The 16,960-nt window shown below is 38.5% G+C and overlaps 1 protein-coding gene across 1 annotated transcript in view; it reads left to right on the top strand.

The window, feature by feature from the left end:
* The window catches only part of FAM3C (FAM3 metabolism regulating signaling molecule C), a 50,041-nt gene that overhangs the window by 18,903 nt on the left and 14,178 nt on the right, over positions 1 to 16,960 (top strand). The window contains exons 4-6 of the mRNA XM_024555164.3: positions 7,948 to 7,977; positions 8,634 to 8,757; positions 16,188 to 16,246. Of these exons, the coding sequence (XP_024410932.2) occupies positions 7,948 to 7,977; positions 8,634 to 8,757; positions 16,188 to 16,246 (213 nt within the window). The remainder of the gene's footprint in view (positions 1 to 7,947; positions 7,978 to 8,633; positions 8,758 to 16,187; positions 16,247 to 16,960) is intronic.

Here is a 16,960-nt window from a genome sequence, read left to right as displayed (position 1 = left end):
GGCTATGAAACCAATTAACAGTATTTTGACCTAGTGGCAGAAAGTGGATGAAACAGCTTTCAGATCTCTGGAATAATGAATTTTGTTTTTCATAAATTAGTATTTGGAAGGAAACCACAAGACCTAATTCACTTCCCCTTACATCTGGCTTCAGATGTAAGGAGGGAATATTGGGAGAACTGTAATAGCATAAACAATACAATATTTAAATTAAAAAAAACACCAACAGGAAGGCTAAGCACCAAATTCATTAGTCATCTGTGGGACTTGGGTAGTAGATAAGGGGACTTGAGCTTTATGTTTTATATCTTTAAAAAAAGCAAAAAAAAAAAAAACCCCACCTAGAAGTGAATGTAGGAGTGAGATTATAGATGATTGTTAAATTACTTGTTATATTTCTTTATCTGTTTTAACGTTTGCCCAAGATGCTTTGGGCAAACAAAGAAATACAAAGATAGGAAACTGAAAAAAAAAGCCCCAAACAAACATATATTATGCATCTATACCACTCTGTAATCTCTAAAAAATATACACGAAATTATGAGTCAGTTTAATTGCAGCAAACTTTTATAAGTCTTTTCAACATTCTTCTTCCAATATATCTAAAGCTTAGTTTTGAAAAAGACAAGAAAAGGAAAACAGCAATTTTTGATAAAATGCCAAAAAGAGTCATTGAGGCTACCATGAAAAAAATAAATATTTAGTAATAAACCTATTTTGAAGTTAATTTACAACAACAGCAACGACTACAAGAAGACTCCCTTAAACCAGTGCTTCTCAAACTTTACTTTCAAAGGAATTGTCAGGGAATCTTGGCCAATGCAGGTTCTGATTGATTGTCTGGGGTGGGGCCTGGGAGTCTGAATTTCTAACAGGCTCCCAGGTGGTCTGAGGTTCCTATCCATGGACCACATTCTGAGTATCAGCGCTTTAGACAATTCAGACGTGTAGTCATCAATTTCTGTGTAAGCATTTTTAGGTGACTTTCTTACAATGACTGCTTAAATGTACTTCCTTGCATTGCACTAAATTCTGCCTTTTATACTCCCAGGTAAATAATAGCAATTCATTTGCTTCTACCTGCTGGAATCCTCTTCCAGATTAATGATGTCACAAATAGTTAAATTGTAGTCATACTCCTTCAGGTCATCTTTTTAAGTTTTTATTTCATCAAGTTAAGGGAGGTTCCCTTTCAATTACTCTGTTAATGTAGTGACTATTCTTCTGAACCGTCTGCTTTTCAGCACAGGTCCTAAAATGAAGTATCCAGGATTCCACATAGAGTAGTTATTGCAAAGTGTAGTGAGCCTTGACTAACTTCTTCTGTATATGGTAGTTCTGTTACTACAGAGGCCCAGTCTGGTGGCCTTGGAGAGTGCAGCTGGTTTCAATGGAATGATGGGGCAGAGACACTGAAGGCATCCAGGACTTGTTCAGGGTTGCTGAGGCAACAGTGTGTATAACTAATTCTTCTAAGAAAGGCTGACGGTTAAGGAGGAAGATTATGGGATGGTAGTTCAAGGCCGGAGCAAGTTGGTCATTTTTTTCTTTTTTGAAGTCATGGAGAGACTTTCACTTGTCTGGAGGCCTTGGACAAAGATTCAGGGAATTACAAATCAGTGGAAAGAGATTGACAGACAAGAAAAGCACTATCCTTGAGAGAAGGGAGGCAATAGGACCATTGGTACAAATAGAACTTTTGGGAAAAGGCCCACTGTTTTCAGAGAGAAGAGTCTGGATGAAGCCAGTGTTTATGCTAGTTCGGATCTTCGTGTCGAGTCTGGACCCTTTCTGTCACCATCAAAGGGGTTTTACCTCTTTGGTATCTGCCTATCTCACCACTGCCGGAGTTACTAAGACTCATGAACCTTTAGTACTGCCGATTACCGAAGGATAAAGTCTACACTCCTTACTCAGGATGGCATTCAGAGCCCCCAGCCTGCCTCTGCTTCTCTCACCTGTTCTCTGTCCCTCCCCACCTGTGCCTCATACTCACTCTGCCAATCTGCACATGATCTGGGGACACAAAGCCCACCCTTTCATTCCCCAGCCACTGCCAGTGCCTCACCCTGCACTTCTTTCTCATCTCCCTTCATCTGTTAATCTAGTCCATTTTCAAAACTGCATAAATGTCCCCTTCTTGAGAGAAGTTGCATTTGAGCCTCCCTTTTCCCTATTAGAATGTGTTGCTCCTGTTTCTGAACTGTTTGTTCTAATGCATAGTAGTTGTGTCTCAATTGGACACTGGTTCTATTCTGCCTTATATTATAGTTTCTTTCCTTTTATCCTTTTTTATGTATTTGTCTTCCCTTACCAGGTAATAAATCTTGGGGGCAATAATACCTTGATTCTTCACCCAGCATCTAGTGCTAGGCCCATAAATAATAAATGCTGATTGAGTGGGAAATGAATGTAGGTGATTGAGAATTAGGATTTTTAGATGGAAAAAGAGTATTTCCAAAGTGGGATTCATTTAATGCTGTAGTAGTTGAAAAGCTGCTGGTCATCAGCTATGATTAAATGCTGAGCCCCTTCAACTAGGAGAGTTGTTCCTCTTCATTTTCATTTTGCGTTTTCCTGGTGTTGGGAACCTGCAGGATCTCATAGTGTGTGTTTGATTGAGGCATTCGTAGGGCAAGTGGTTGATTTTGTTGTTATAACTTAAGTCATACACCATATCCACAACACCGTATTGGATTCCAGTCTGTTGAACTGGTGAGAATTTAACTTGTATGGTTATATTTTACTTCTCATTTCAGAATAATGGAGCACGGATGGAGATACGGTTATTTTGCCATTTGTTCAGCATCTGACAATTTATCAAAGGATAACAAGTTTAACTGGGTATTAGGATTGTGTCTAAAACCAGTATCACAGGGGACCGTGAGATTAACTACGTGTCTTTTTTAAAAAAATTAAAACTATTTAAATTACAGTCAACAAAATATTTCATTAGTTTAGGTATACAAAATATATACATATAACTGATTAGACCTATATAACTTATTCACCCTGGTAAATGTAATAACTATAGTTCTTTTGGTGGTGAACATTTCCATTTTTTCATGTTGTTGATATAATATCTTAATAGTTTCATTAATTTAGATTCAGGTATAGTGTATAGTACTGCATTAGAAAAATGAAATGAAGTTATTTCTAGAAAGGAAGAATGAAGAATTTTGCCTATAATTAGTAGTTGAAATTACCAAAGTAGATTGCGATTTTTTAAAAAGATTTTAATAAAACTTTTTATTCTGTAGATTCACATGCATTTGTAAGAAATAACACACAGAGATCACATATACTCTTTACTCAGTTTTTCATTGAGTAACGTCTCATAAAACTACATACAGTGTCACAACCAGGCTATCGGCATGGGTCCAATCTGCCAATCTTAGTTATGGTTGTGATTTAACGTAGTGTTAGTGTTCAGCATGGATACTTAACATCTGTTGAATGTAATGAACACAGTCCAAGCTATTTTTTGCATATCACTGCAGTAAGTACTTAATGTTATATTGATTTATTTTTGTCCTTTCAGACTTACCATTGACATAGTGTATACATAAATTACTTCACATTACTGAAAACTGAAGTATAAAATAACTGATTTCTTTAGCCTGACTTGTTGAAAGACATTCATTGATGAAACCAAATCAGAAATGTTGATTGTTGTTGTTCCTTGAAGTGAAAAGTTGCATGTGTTGAAAGAAATTAATAATTAAAGCTATCAAGACAGTTTGAGGAATAAAAGTTGCAGAAGAGGTAGGACTTGTGTTTGTGTGCTATGCTATGCTCGTGTGCTACGTGTGGACAGTAATCCTGTTTTGTTTATGAAAATTAACCTGTTGGCTTCCAGGTGTTAAAATTCTCAGATTGCAGGGCTGGCAGAGGGCTTTCCGTGTTGATGAATATTGGATAAAAAATAGTTTTCATCTGGAAAGTCTTTCATGTGTTTCTTTATCTTTAAGCATCTCCCCGTACTTGTATACAAATTAAATGGAGGTGATGTTATTTTCTTAAAAGCCTGATGATTAAGAAACTGCTTTCTCCAAAGTTGTATGTATCCCAGTAAAATTTTTTGAACTGAGTAGCATTTACTGTTTTTACATTTAAGTTTTACAAGCAAACTAATTTGACCATTTTCGAGGCTCTTCCCTGATTTTCCTTCTACCTCCTTTTCTTCAGCCAGCCTCTCCTGAGCATTAAGTGATTATTAGTGTCTCTAAGATTCTCTCCCCAGCCCTCTTTTCACTGTATACCCTCTCTTTGGGTGGCGCCACCCAATCATTGGCTAATATTCTAGTTATATTGGTATCCTAGGTCTCATTTACTGCTGGCCTCTAGACCTTGCCACTTGGATCTTCTCCAAGTGTTTGAAATTAACAAGTCCAACACAGAACTTGCCGTCCATCCCCTACTCCCATCTCCTTACTAGATTATAATCATCTTGAATTCAGAGATGGTGGTATATGTATGTATGTTTGTATGTATATATTTTTGGCTCATGTGAATGAATAAATGAATGCATCTAAAGCTAAACATGTGAGGGACAAACTTGATTCCTCTCTTTCTATCACCCCTCCATCTAGTCTATTTCCAAGTCCCATCAGTGTTGCTTCCTTAGTTGTTCTGGACCTGCCTACTTCTTTCAAGCCCACCTTCATGGCCTTTGTTTGGGCTGCTACCCTCTTCTGCCTGGATGACTTCAGGCATCCTTGTGGACTCCTTATCTCAGGTCTTGAACCCTGTACAGTCGTCCTACACTTGAAAGTCAGAAAGTTTGTTGTGAAAACTCCATGTTTTGGCTTTCTGCTCCTAGCATGACTAGCGGTTTTTGTACATGTGATCATAAGGCCTCAGACATGCTTATTTCTGGGGTGTTGCAATGTGAGTTTGGGTGCTAGAATGAGATATGGCTTTGGAAACTACCTCTGACAGGTACTAATTATGATTTAGAACAAATCAAATCTGTAAACTTCTCTGTTCCCAGTTTCTTTCTCTTTAAAACAGGGATGATGCTCAAATCAATAATACATGCAGAAGTGTTACTGAACCCAAATAGTAGGGGGCATCCTACAGCTAACCGCCTACCAGACAAATCTCCAAAAACGGAGTTCAGTGGAAAAGAAAAGAATCTTTTATTTAATGGCAAGTTTCTGCCTAAGATACCTGGGTAACAAAAGTAAGGGGAAAGGAAAAGTCAGAGTTTGTCATTATAACTACTACATAGGTTCAAGAACTGAAAATAACATAAGAACAAAAATCTGTTCACAGTGCTGACTGGTATCACTAAGGTCTTTGGAAATAATGGCAAGTTTCTGCCTCAAAACCTGTTCCCTCTAAGACACCCAAAGAAAAATCACCCTGTCACCCTCTGCCAGTCAGTTCAAGGCTTGCACCAGGAACCACTTTTTCCACCCAAAAGTATCATGGACATAGGTGGTTTAGCTGGTGTGCAGTCGCTGTTCACCTCTAGGCATCTTTTGCAGTGTGCGCCCCTAGGCCTCTGTGCTGGCGACCGTTCACACCAGCGGGGGAGGGGAAAGAACCAACTGCCTTTTTGCTTTCTGGTGTGCTCTGTTTCCAAAGTCCTCTCCCAGAATCCTATGCACGGAAAGCGAGTGGGAGTGTCCAGCCTTCCAACCAGTGAAAGCCAGTGTTGGCCATGTTTGCTTTTGCCCGCTTCAGGCCATTAGTTCAGCAAGGGGACAAGTCTCCAGTCACGCATGCACAGCTCAAGCCCCTCCCCCATTTCCTGCGGGAGGTCGTGTTACAGAAGTGCTGATAGAGTGCCCAGCGTGTGTGAGTGGGCTACGGCGTTACCCTGCTCTGACCCGCTGTCTTCCTCTGGTCTTGCCACCTGGAGTTAGGTAGGCCAGAATTCCTGATTTGAACAGCGTTGCCCTGTAAGCAGCTTAAAACCGGAGCATCATGATAAGCGTGTTTGTTCAGGACAAAGTAAAATTGACAATTTCTAGTTCTCTGTTGTTAGTCACTGGTTGCTAATAACTCCATGGGTTTTCTCATTTTCAAAAAGTGAGTACACGGGGCCAGCTGATCTCTCTAGTTATTCTTCCTTCACATTTATTACATAATTAAGGAAAAATGGCATAATTAACAAAATTGGAAGAATAAGCCTGGTACCCTAATTTACTAACTGATCATTTTTTTGTTCCCTTCAGGTCTTTGTTTTTATCCATGAATATTTTTCATACAGATAAAGTTTGCTTTCTGCTTTATTCCAAATGCATTCAACGTTTCCTATGTTACTGCAGTGCCATTACCACTTCAATCCTGCGTAATATTCTGAGTGTTCTATAGAGTTAGTGATTCTTTAATTTACTTGGTTATTTTTCTCTTTTTAAACATTTACATAATATTTTTAAGCTTTAGCTTTCTGTTCTCTAGTTTGAGTACTGGACTTGGATACAGGAAATGCACAATTATCTAAAATAGTACAGAAATAAAAACTAAGTAACTATTTATAGTCAAACAGCTGGCAAACATTTATGACACTGCATACTTATTAGCCACTTCAGGAAATCGCTGTCCACAGCACTGCTGATGATCTGAATTGTAGTCTCCCGGGTGAGGATCAGATGTGTCTGCTTTAAAAAATCTCTAAATGTAGATGATCAGATTAAGGTGTGCTGAATTCAAGTTAAGATTTGATCAGAAGATTCTGGCTTCCTTGAACTGATAAATTATGAAACTCTTAGTAATGACCTTTATTTTTTTTATTATACACAATACATTTCTGTTTTCAAGACAAGCTGTCCACCACCACCATCCCTCTTGTGTTCTTCCCACTCTCCAATCTCCTAGCCTAAGCACTGAGGTGGGTTTATGTGTATACTCCAGGGCTTTATGTGCATATGTACATAACACCATAAAGCAGCAACAACTTTGGAACACCCTAAGAGTCACCAGCTATGTATTTAAAGCCATTTAAAAGGAAGTTTGAAGTACATATGATATCACTTAAATGTGGAGTCTGAGAACAAATTCAGAGAAACAGTAGAGTGGTGGTGATCAGGGGTGGGGGTGGGGAACATTGCTCCCAGGGCACAACTTCCAGTTACAAGGTTAGCAGGTTGGGGAATCTTGTGTTCGGCAAGGTATTTGCAGCTATTAATACTTTATCGTACTATAATACATAAATGTTGCTAAGAGAGTAGATCTTAAATATTCTTCCCACAAAGAAGAAATGGTAATTATGTGATGTGATGGAAGTAGTAGGTGATGCTATTGTGGTAATCATTTTGCAGTTTATAAATGTAGCATATCAGTACATTGTACTCCTTAAACTTGTATAGCATTAAGTGTCTGTTACATCTCAATAAAGGTGAAAAACATAAATTAAAAAAAAAATAATGGTAAGTTGCCGTGACCTGTGTGGCTCAGTTGGTTCAGCATCATCCAGCAAAGCAAAAGGTCGCTGGTTCAATTTCCCGTCAGGGCACATGCCTGGGTTGTGGGTTCAGTCCCCAGTCGGGGCGTGTATGAGAGGCAGCTGATTGATGTTTCTCTGTCACATTGATGTTTTTCTCCTTCTCTTTCCCTCTTCCTTCCCCCCTCTCAAAAAATAAATAAATATTTAAAAATTAAAATAATGGTAAGTTCATAGAATATCTTTCTGACTGGGGTGTAAGTGTATAGTAACTAAAAACAAAATGAAAATGTAAATATAAAATGTTCTATCTGTAATAAAATACTACCAGCCATAATCCCTTCACTTAATTGATTATACTGAATTATGTAGTCTAATGTTACTTTCTCACTGTTTTTCCAAAGTGATGTTCATGTTTTATTTATTATATACTGAGCAATATTCAAACACTTTTATTTTTATAGGTCTGTTAGCTCTAAATATGTTTTAAAGGTGGATACTTGCCAATAGCCTTATTCCTTTTAACAGAAATAACTTTTTTTTTTTTTTCTTAGCAAGGTCTGCATTGGACACAGCTGCTCGCTGTAAGTATTTCATCCCAATAATTTGCTGGTGGTTTATTCTGCTTTTTCTCCTTAGGCATATGAGAATTTACCTTCAAACATTGGAGATAGTTCAGTGTGAGCAAAACTAATTTAGAAATTGCTTTGTGAAGTAATAAAGATGCTATTTGATTGGATAGCCCAATATTCTTGGTATTTACTCATAAAGAATGTTTTGTTCCATTAGTGTGTTTAGCTTCAGTATGATAAGTACAGAAAGTGTGTAAAAAGAACTAGTATGTGAGCAGACTCTTCAGTGATGCCTTAGGCTTAGGCTTTTTAGTTTGCAACCATTTGTCCTGCATTTATGCACCGAAAATGCAAAGTAACAATTCAGAGCCTACCACCCATCCAGAATTCAGTAAGTAAACAAAAATAATTAGATACAATATACTTACCCTCATCCAGATCATATTATTTGGTTCATTAATATCAATTACTACCTTGGTCCCTCAGTGCTTTTTGTTTTGTTTTGAGGCTCTCTGATACCCCCAGGGGGAGGAAAAATCCTAGGGTGTGTTTTATGATATGTAGATCTTGGTGATTTACATAATTCCCTGGTGGTTTGAGATTTGAAGTAAACTGATTATAGAGTCTGTTAACATTCTCTTCTTTAAAAAAATCTTTCTTTTCCAAAGCTACAAAACCTCCCAGATACAAGTGTGGGATCTCAAAAGCTTGTCCTGAGAAGCATTTTGCTTTTAAAATGGCAAGTGGAGCAGCCAATGTAGTGGGACCCAAAATCTGCCTGGAGGACAATGTGTGAGTATTTACCCATCTGGAAGTCTAAGATGTGCTTGCTGTAAAGTTACAGCACATTGAACCTGAGTTCAGTGGGTCTTTTGAAAATGTATCGGGCATGCTTTTACTAAAGAAAACTGATTTCATTTTCATAATACATTTTTTCCCCGGGCCTTTAAGGAGTCGGAAAAGTGCTTGAATTTCATAGTAAAGAGTGGCCTAAGCGCAGTGTTCATCCAGTTTCATGGAGATGAGGGGTTTTCTGAGCGAATTCTCTAGATCTGCGCTGTCCCGTGTGGTAGCTGTGGACCCCTGCAGCTATTTAACTTTGGTTATTAAGTCATAGGAGAAAGATAATTCACTCACATTAATTAAAATTTAAACTTCAGCTCCTCAGTCACACTGGCCACACTTCAGGTGCCAGTAGCCACATGTGGCCCGAGCCCGCGGGCTGGACCAGCACTGAGAGCGAGGGTTTCCGTCCCCGCGAAGTCCTGTTTCAGCAATTTTCAGCCTTTTCACCTCATGGCGCACGTAAACTAATTACTAACATTCTTTGGCACACCAAAAAAATATATTTTTTGCCTATCTGACAAAAAAATAGGTATAATGTTGATTCACTCACACCGGACCTCTATTGTGTTGGCTGTCGGCATGTTTCCATTCGACAGTCTCCGGGGAAAGAGGTCCCTGACTGAACAGTCAGTTGGGTAGTGCATGTTCTAAAAGTTCTTACACACTGGTTGAAAATCGCTGTCCTCTTTGACAGCTGTGCCCTCGATAATGAGCACTTTATCTTTCAGACCAACACCTTTCATTTTAAATGTTTGAGTGCTGCTTGTTGAAGTATGAAATGACCCAGTAACCTCCTCAAGCCCATCGTGGCACAGGGATTCGTAAGTGGAGTGCTTCCCTGTATCGAGATGCTCTACAAAGTACAGTTTTTAGATTTTTTCAATCTCCCGCCTCAGTGTCAACTGTCACTTGTTCAAGTTCCTGCTTCTGAAGTCACAAAACCTTCTTTTAGCTGGTTGCTTTTAATCTGCTCTTGTCTAGAAAATTATATATGTGAGCTTATTTAGGCTTCATGTAAAATAATAAATATGCCATTAATTATGAAAATAAAGAGTAAAGTAATTTTACAGATAGAGGGGAGGAAACTAGGCCATTGCTCTGAGAATTTCATTTGTCTTTTCTTTTTAATAGAGAAGCTTTTAAATATTTATCCCAGCCCCTTTTCCAGTTAGCTACAGGTAGGTTCCATAGCCTCTTGTAATAATAACACTTGTCTTGTAAAATTAAAGGCTTGAGCTAGTTGATCTTTAAAGTCCCAACTCATTTGCTTTTTTTCCCTCATGGTAATAATAATCCATTGTTAATCCATTGTCTTCTGATTTCTCATTATAATAGACCTGTTTTACTGAATTATGTGAAAAATCACTTGGATTTTAGTTTGTAGATGTTACGTTAAATAATACTGTTCCTATTAACTTAGAATGTTCCCATTTCCTTATCTTACTTTGTTTGGCTAGAGAGGCTGCATGTTTGATTGTAAATAAGAGGGTGAAAGTTTTCTTAGCATTCCTGGCCCATGGATTGTCTTTGCAGATCTCCCCTACCCACATGAAGAATGTAAGTTTTAATGCAAAGAAAAGAGATCAAACTCTTTACTAGCAGGTTTTCTACATACAGATTATATAGGCTGAAAAGAAAAAAAAAAAAAGAGCATGTAGGTAGTGGAGTCTGATAAAATAAGTCCTGGGCTCAGAGCCAGGGAATTTGGTTTCTAGTGTGTGGAAATGTCATGTAGAATTTGTGTTTTAGTTTCTCTTACTGTAAAATTGAGGCAGGCCACCTGTTCGTTCTTATTTTGGGAATTGTCCCACCATTTGAATAATTGACGGGATTCTATAGCAAGGCCTTGGTCATGAAATCGAGTCCCTGGTAAAGGACTAGCCAGACATCCCCAATGGAAAAACTTCAGGGACCTGTACTTCTTCCAATACCTTCTGTTTCTGCACCAAAAGTTTTTCCAACAAAAAGATTAAAGAAAGAGTCTGAGTTTTCTTAGCATGACTTATTCACTTACTCATCAAGTGATTCTTGAGCATCGTCCCTGCTGTCGTGGGGCTCACAGCTGTTGGGGGTGATGATATTTAAGCCGGAGACACATCATAAGCTGTGCAGTTGCAGGGAGTGCGGATACGGGACTCAGATGAGGTTGAGATGTCCTACTTTAGATTGAGTCAAGGAATAATTTCTCCAACAGGATGATGTTTAGCCTGAGAACTGAAGGGTAAGAAGGAAGACAGCCAAGTGAAAAGTAGGGGAAGAACATTCTGGACAGAAGGAAGACAAGCTCAAAGGCCCGAAGATGGGAAAGAGATGGAGAGGAATGAGTAAGAGCCAGGCCAGAATTGAAGGGATTAAGAAGAACAAACTGGTAGTTAAAAAGTAGTCAGGAGGATGTAAGTAAACTATAGGGAACATAGTCAATAATACCATGAAAACTACATAGTGTCGGGTAGATACTGGAAATATCAAGGGAACACTGTGTAAAGTATATACTCGTATATGATTGTCTAACCACTGAGCATATACCTCACACCAGCAATTTTCAACCAGTGTGCTGCAGGAATTTTTAAAATACTCAATACCTGACTATTTAGTCAGGAGCACTGACCTCTTTTCCCTTAAATTGTCAAATAAAAAACTGACAACAGCCCTGCCTGGGTGCCTCAGTTGGTTGGAGCATCTTCCCATACACCAAAAGGTTGTGGGTTGCATCCCTGGTTGGATGCATATGGGAGGCAACCAATCGATCTTTCTCTCTCACTTAGATGTTTCTCTCTTCCTCTCTTTCCCCTGCCTCTTTCCCTCTTTACCTCCCTCCCTCCCTTTCTCTCTAAAATAAATAAGTATATCCTTAGGCGAGGATTTAAAAAAAAATTTTAAAAGAGGTAAGAGCCAACACAATAGCTATCCAATGTGAATGCCCTATCTTGAGCCTGAAATATATGTCATATAATAGAGTTGCATCTTATTGGTCAGGTTTTGCACAATAAGGTTGCATCTGATTGGTTAGTTCTTGGTATCAGAAATCCTCATATACAAGTATAAGCACCTGATTTTAATTAAAGTCACTTTGGATCAAAAAGGGTAGATAATCTACTACTATTATTTTTTTGTACATCCATCAAAATTATACCTATTTTTTGTCACATTGGCAAAAAATATGTTTTTGTGTGCCGCAGAATTTCAGTAATTAGTTTGTGTGTGCCATGGGATGAAAAAGGTTGAAAATTGCTGCCTTAAACCAGTACAAAAATACAATTGAAAGAAAAAAATAAAGAACCAAGCCAGTAGGAACTTGTAGGCCTTGCAGGTAAGGGATTGGGATATTTTTCTGAGTGAAATGAGAAGCTGTAGATGGTTTTCAAACTGTGGCATGACATGGTATCACTTTTGTTGAAAAACAGTCCTCTGACTGCTGTGTAAAGTGATTAGCGGAGTGGGGTAGGGAAGCGACTGGAAGGCCTGGCCAAGGGCTGCCACCCTGCCCTCCCGACCCCCACCATTGGCAACAGACTTTACATGTTACTCACTAAAATATGTAAGTAGCTACTAAAAATACATAAGGAGATATTTTAATATTTTCCTACATGTGTTCTGAGTACATGCAACTCACTTCAGAAACTTAGTGTTTCTCAATAGGGGTGATTTTGTTCCCCAGGGGACATTTGTCAGAATCTGGAGACATTTGGGGTTGCCACAGCTGTGGAGGTGTTACTTGGGGGGAGGGGCCAGGAGAGCCCCTCCACATGAATTGTCAGGCCCATAATAGCATTGACTGAGTTCGAGAAACCCTCATACGGATAAAAGACAATAGTTACGATTAGGGTTGTGGTTGTGGTTTTAAGGGTAGGTACATGCAGTCAAGATATATATTATGGAGATTACGATGCATTTCATTAGTTAGAAACACAAAATTCTGGGTATAAATATAAGGTGTCACACAACAAAAATTGTAGCTTTGTCTTCTGTATAGAGAACCATAGAACTTATGTATGTTCAGGATGTAGCTTTTATTGTGGACATATACTCATTTGATTTCAGTTTATAAAAGCTGATCTTAGGAGTAATACTTTACCTTTTATTATGTAATCTGAATATTTAGTATAGGAATATATAGCTGATTGTTTTAAGGGGGTTTTATTTTTTCCTGGGGTCAGATAATATTTTTGGTTGTGAGGGCCAAGAAGTAAAATCAAGAATATTATGCACATACCTATGCAGTTATTCAAAATGTGACCATTTAAAAGTGTAAAAGCCATTTTAAACTTATGAATAGTAAACTAACACACAAGCACACACATGAACACACACAAACTCCACAGGTGGCTGGATTTGTCCCATGAGCTGTAGTTTGTTAAACCCTGCTCTGAACTAATCACCCTAAGAGGTAGTACCTAAAACTAAAGCACATAGTAGGTATTTGAATCAAATATATTCAAGGATATAGACTCTATCTGTAGATTATATGATCATAGGATCATTTTCTTTAGATTTTTGCCTGGAGATAAGGAGTGGTAGGGGAGTGGGAACCTTCATATTCATGAAGGATAAAGGAAAATATCTCAACTGGTGTTAGTTAGAATGACGACTAAGCTTTATGCAGTTAAAATCTTCAATTCCAGGTTTTCCCTGATTGAATTGTTTCAAAAATTGGTGAGCTGCTGCCCTCTTGTGGGAAGCCCATGTTATAGTGCTTCTTTGTTGCCTTTTTTTCTTTGTTCTGTGATAGACCCCTCAGCGTACTCTGACATGATGTGTATTTGGAGAAGACACTGTGACAGTTATTAATGTAACAAGTTAATTACAACTGTTGCTTGTTAATAATAGTGTTCACTTATGTATTTCTGAAAGAAGCAGAACAAATGCATTTTGAAACCCCCTCTTTTGTTGAGCAGAATTGTTGGGCCCACCTCAGAACTGGTTTTGCACATACATAAAACATTCTGTGCTTTATTAAACGTAAATTTTATAAAATGACAAGTGAAATCTTGAAGGCAGATAGGCAACCAGTATGGGTAGATAAATAGTTAAGTGCTATTAAGTTTTTAAAAATCAAATTTTTGTACTTTTTTGTTTCTTAATACTTTTTATGGTATTTGTCCCTTACCGCCTGGCTTATTTCACTTAGCATCATGCTCTCCAGTTCCATCCACACTGTTGCAAAGGGTATAAGCTCCTTCTTTCTCTCTGCTCTGTAGAATTCCATTGTGTAAATGTATCATAGTTTTTTGATCCACTCATTTGCTGATGGGCACTTAGGTTGCTTCCAGTTCTTGGCTATTGTAAATTTTGCTGCTATGAACAGTGGGGTGCATAGGTTCTTCTGGATTGGAGTTTCTTAATACTTTTTAAATGGACATTGTAGTAGAGTCTTTTTTAACTTTTGTTTTGAAATAACTATAGAAATCACAAAAAGTTGCAAAAATGATACAGAAAGGTCCTGTGTACTCTCCACGCAGTGCAGTCATATGTCATTACAGTATAGTATCAGCATCGCAGAGCTGGCATGGGCACAATGTGTGTGTTCTGTCCCTCGCCACTTATCATATGTGTGGACCCATGTAACCAGCACAGCAATTAAGATACAGAATTTCATCCCCATAAAGATCTCTTTCTTACTACCCTGTTGTAAGTCACCCCTACCACTGACCCCTGGTGACCACTAATCAATCTGTTTATCATTCTATCATTTTGATGTTTTGAGAATGTCATAGAAATAGAATACGGTATGTGAGAATTGAGATTGGCTTTTTTCACTTGGCATAATGCTCTTGGAATACTGCTGCACCTTAATAATCTGATCCCTCTCTTCTTTACTGCTGAGTGTTGTTGTTCGGTGTGGATGGACCACAATTGGTTTATCCTCCACCTGCTGTCTTCACCCAAACAATTCCATTTGTTTCCAGTGTTGGGCTGTTACCAGTAAAGCTACTGTGAACTACAGGTTTTTATGTGGACATACACTTTTACTTCTCTTCCATAAAGTGCCCAGGAATCCTGGGTTGTGTGGTAAACAGGTATTTGATTTTGTAAGGAACCGCTGAATATTTTCCAGAGTGAGTGCACCATTTTACATTCCCACCAGCACATTGGAGAGATGCAGTTTCTTTGTACACTTGACAGCATTTGATATTGTCACTGTTTTATTGTAGCAGTTCTAATAGGTTTGTAGTGTGATATCTCAATTTTTTTCAAAATGTTTAGTAATGTTGAGCATCTTCTAATTTTTTTTTTTGCCACCTGTATGTCCTCTTTAGTGAAATGACTGTTCATATTGCTTTTCCATTTTGTTTGAGTGGTTTGGTTTTTGCTGCTGAGGTTTGAGAGTTAGTACTGCACCCGTTCATCGGCTGCAACCACAGGTTAACTACAGATGAGTTCTAGGAAAATCAGCTAGTACATTCGGTGGGAATCAGTTGGCTCTGTGGAATTACAATAAAGATAGGTTTTATTATTTGTGAAATTATGTGCCACACATACTTTATATCAGTAAAATTCACAGTAAATTTATGTACCTATATATGTATGTATAGAGTCTAAATATCTGGATACGTGTGTGTGTATTCAGACTTGTGTACTTTCCCCCCACACTGGACCTCAAACTAGGTGGTCACCATTGAACCGCACACCACTGGGAGTATTACTATTACCTTTAATTTCTAAAATTAAAGGTACCCATGATTTTAGTGTAATAACTAGTTGAACCATCTGAACCTGGTATCAAGCCAGTGTTTCACTGTTGCCTTCACTACTGTCCCAGTGTCATTGTCTGTCTGTGATGGCCTTGGCTGCGATTCCCGCAGGCGTGATGGTAAGCGGCCGCAGTGAGCCGCAGGCACTGTGAGAATGCAGCGGTACTTCTGAGCACAGGGGACCTGTACGCTGAGCCAGTTCGCAGTTAGGTGAAACTCACGAAGAGTGCTCCCGGTGCTTCTTGTGCTCAGGTTGTGAAAGGTGTGGGGAGCATCTAGCTCCCTTCTGTTTTCTTGTCACAGCTGATACTGCAGAAAGTGCAGGAGGGTGGTACAGAACTTGTGCATAATGTCCGTGTTTTAAGGATTTTCTGAAATGGCATTTCATAATCTGATGCAGAGCAGCAAGAAAGTGTTAATATTTTGCCTTAATTGTTGCTAATATATATTTCTATTTGTGAAGTATATATTTAAGGACATTGTGAAATTTTGTTTAAGGACATTGCTTTAAAGGTATTATTGGGCTGTTTTCTCTGACTTAGTAGAGACCTTTTAATCTCTGCAGTACTAAACAATTGTATATATATAATACCCCTAACCTTTTATTTTTTTGGAAGGTTTTTTCTTTGATGTATGTTTGTGCAATATCTAATTCTAAATTTGTCTTGATATTTTCCCTTTCAGTTTAATGAGCGGTGTTAAGAATAATGTTGGAAGAGGGATCAACGTTGCCTTGGTAAATGGTAAGGATAATTATTTTAGCTGACCGATATATTCGGTGGGTATTCGTATGCTCTGAAGTAAAATCTACTCTAATACCACGGGATTGGGGCAGAAGGCGCCCCTCTTGACAATAAAGCCCTACCCACCTTCCTGACTGCCCCCTAAAATTGTCCACCTCTAGGTGGAGACTTCATGTCTGAGGATTTATCACATGCTTTCTTGGAAGCATTCAGCTTCTGTGGCAACGTGTGGAGGACTTCCCATGGGATTGTCAGGATACAACCCACCTCATATTAAGTCCGTGACTTCTTGCTGCCAGTGTTGGAACCCTACCATGTGAAGGGAAATTGACACGCATGAGAGGGTGTCAAGGACAAAGGGTGATGCACTGTTGGATGGGGTGGGAGAGGAATGAAAATAAGGATTAATTGTAACTTTTCAATATTTGTCCACATTCTTCTGATAAGTTCATTAGAGTAAATAAGTTTATGAACCCTGAGTCAAATCTGAAAATATGAACCCGTGAAGTGAGGCCCCTTCACTGCATGCTGGTCTTCTCTCTGCTACAGTAATACCCTGGTAAAGCTACATGAGGGAATTAAAACACAGCCGCCTTTCCTGGTCCCTAATGTAGGGAAATATTTTTTACTTCTTTCAAAACAAGAGGTAAAATTTTGTGTTTCTTTCTTCAATTTCTTAGGTAAAAGTTTCCATACCTATTTGTCTATTTATTT

The sequence above is a fragment of the Desmodus rotundus genome, chromosome 6 (genome assembly GCF_022682495.2).
Source record: "Desmodus rotundus isolate HL8 chromosome 6, HLdesRot8A.1, whole genome shotgun sequence".
NCBI lineage: Eukaryota > Metazoa > Chordata > Mammalia > Chiroptera > Phyllostomidae > Desmodus > Desmodus rotundus.
The sequence above is the reverse complement of the archived record's forward strand: the minus strand, read 5'-3'. Positions and strand labels throughout refer to the sequence as shown.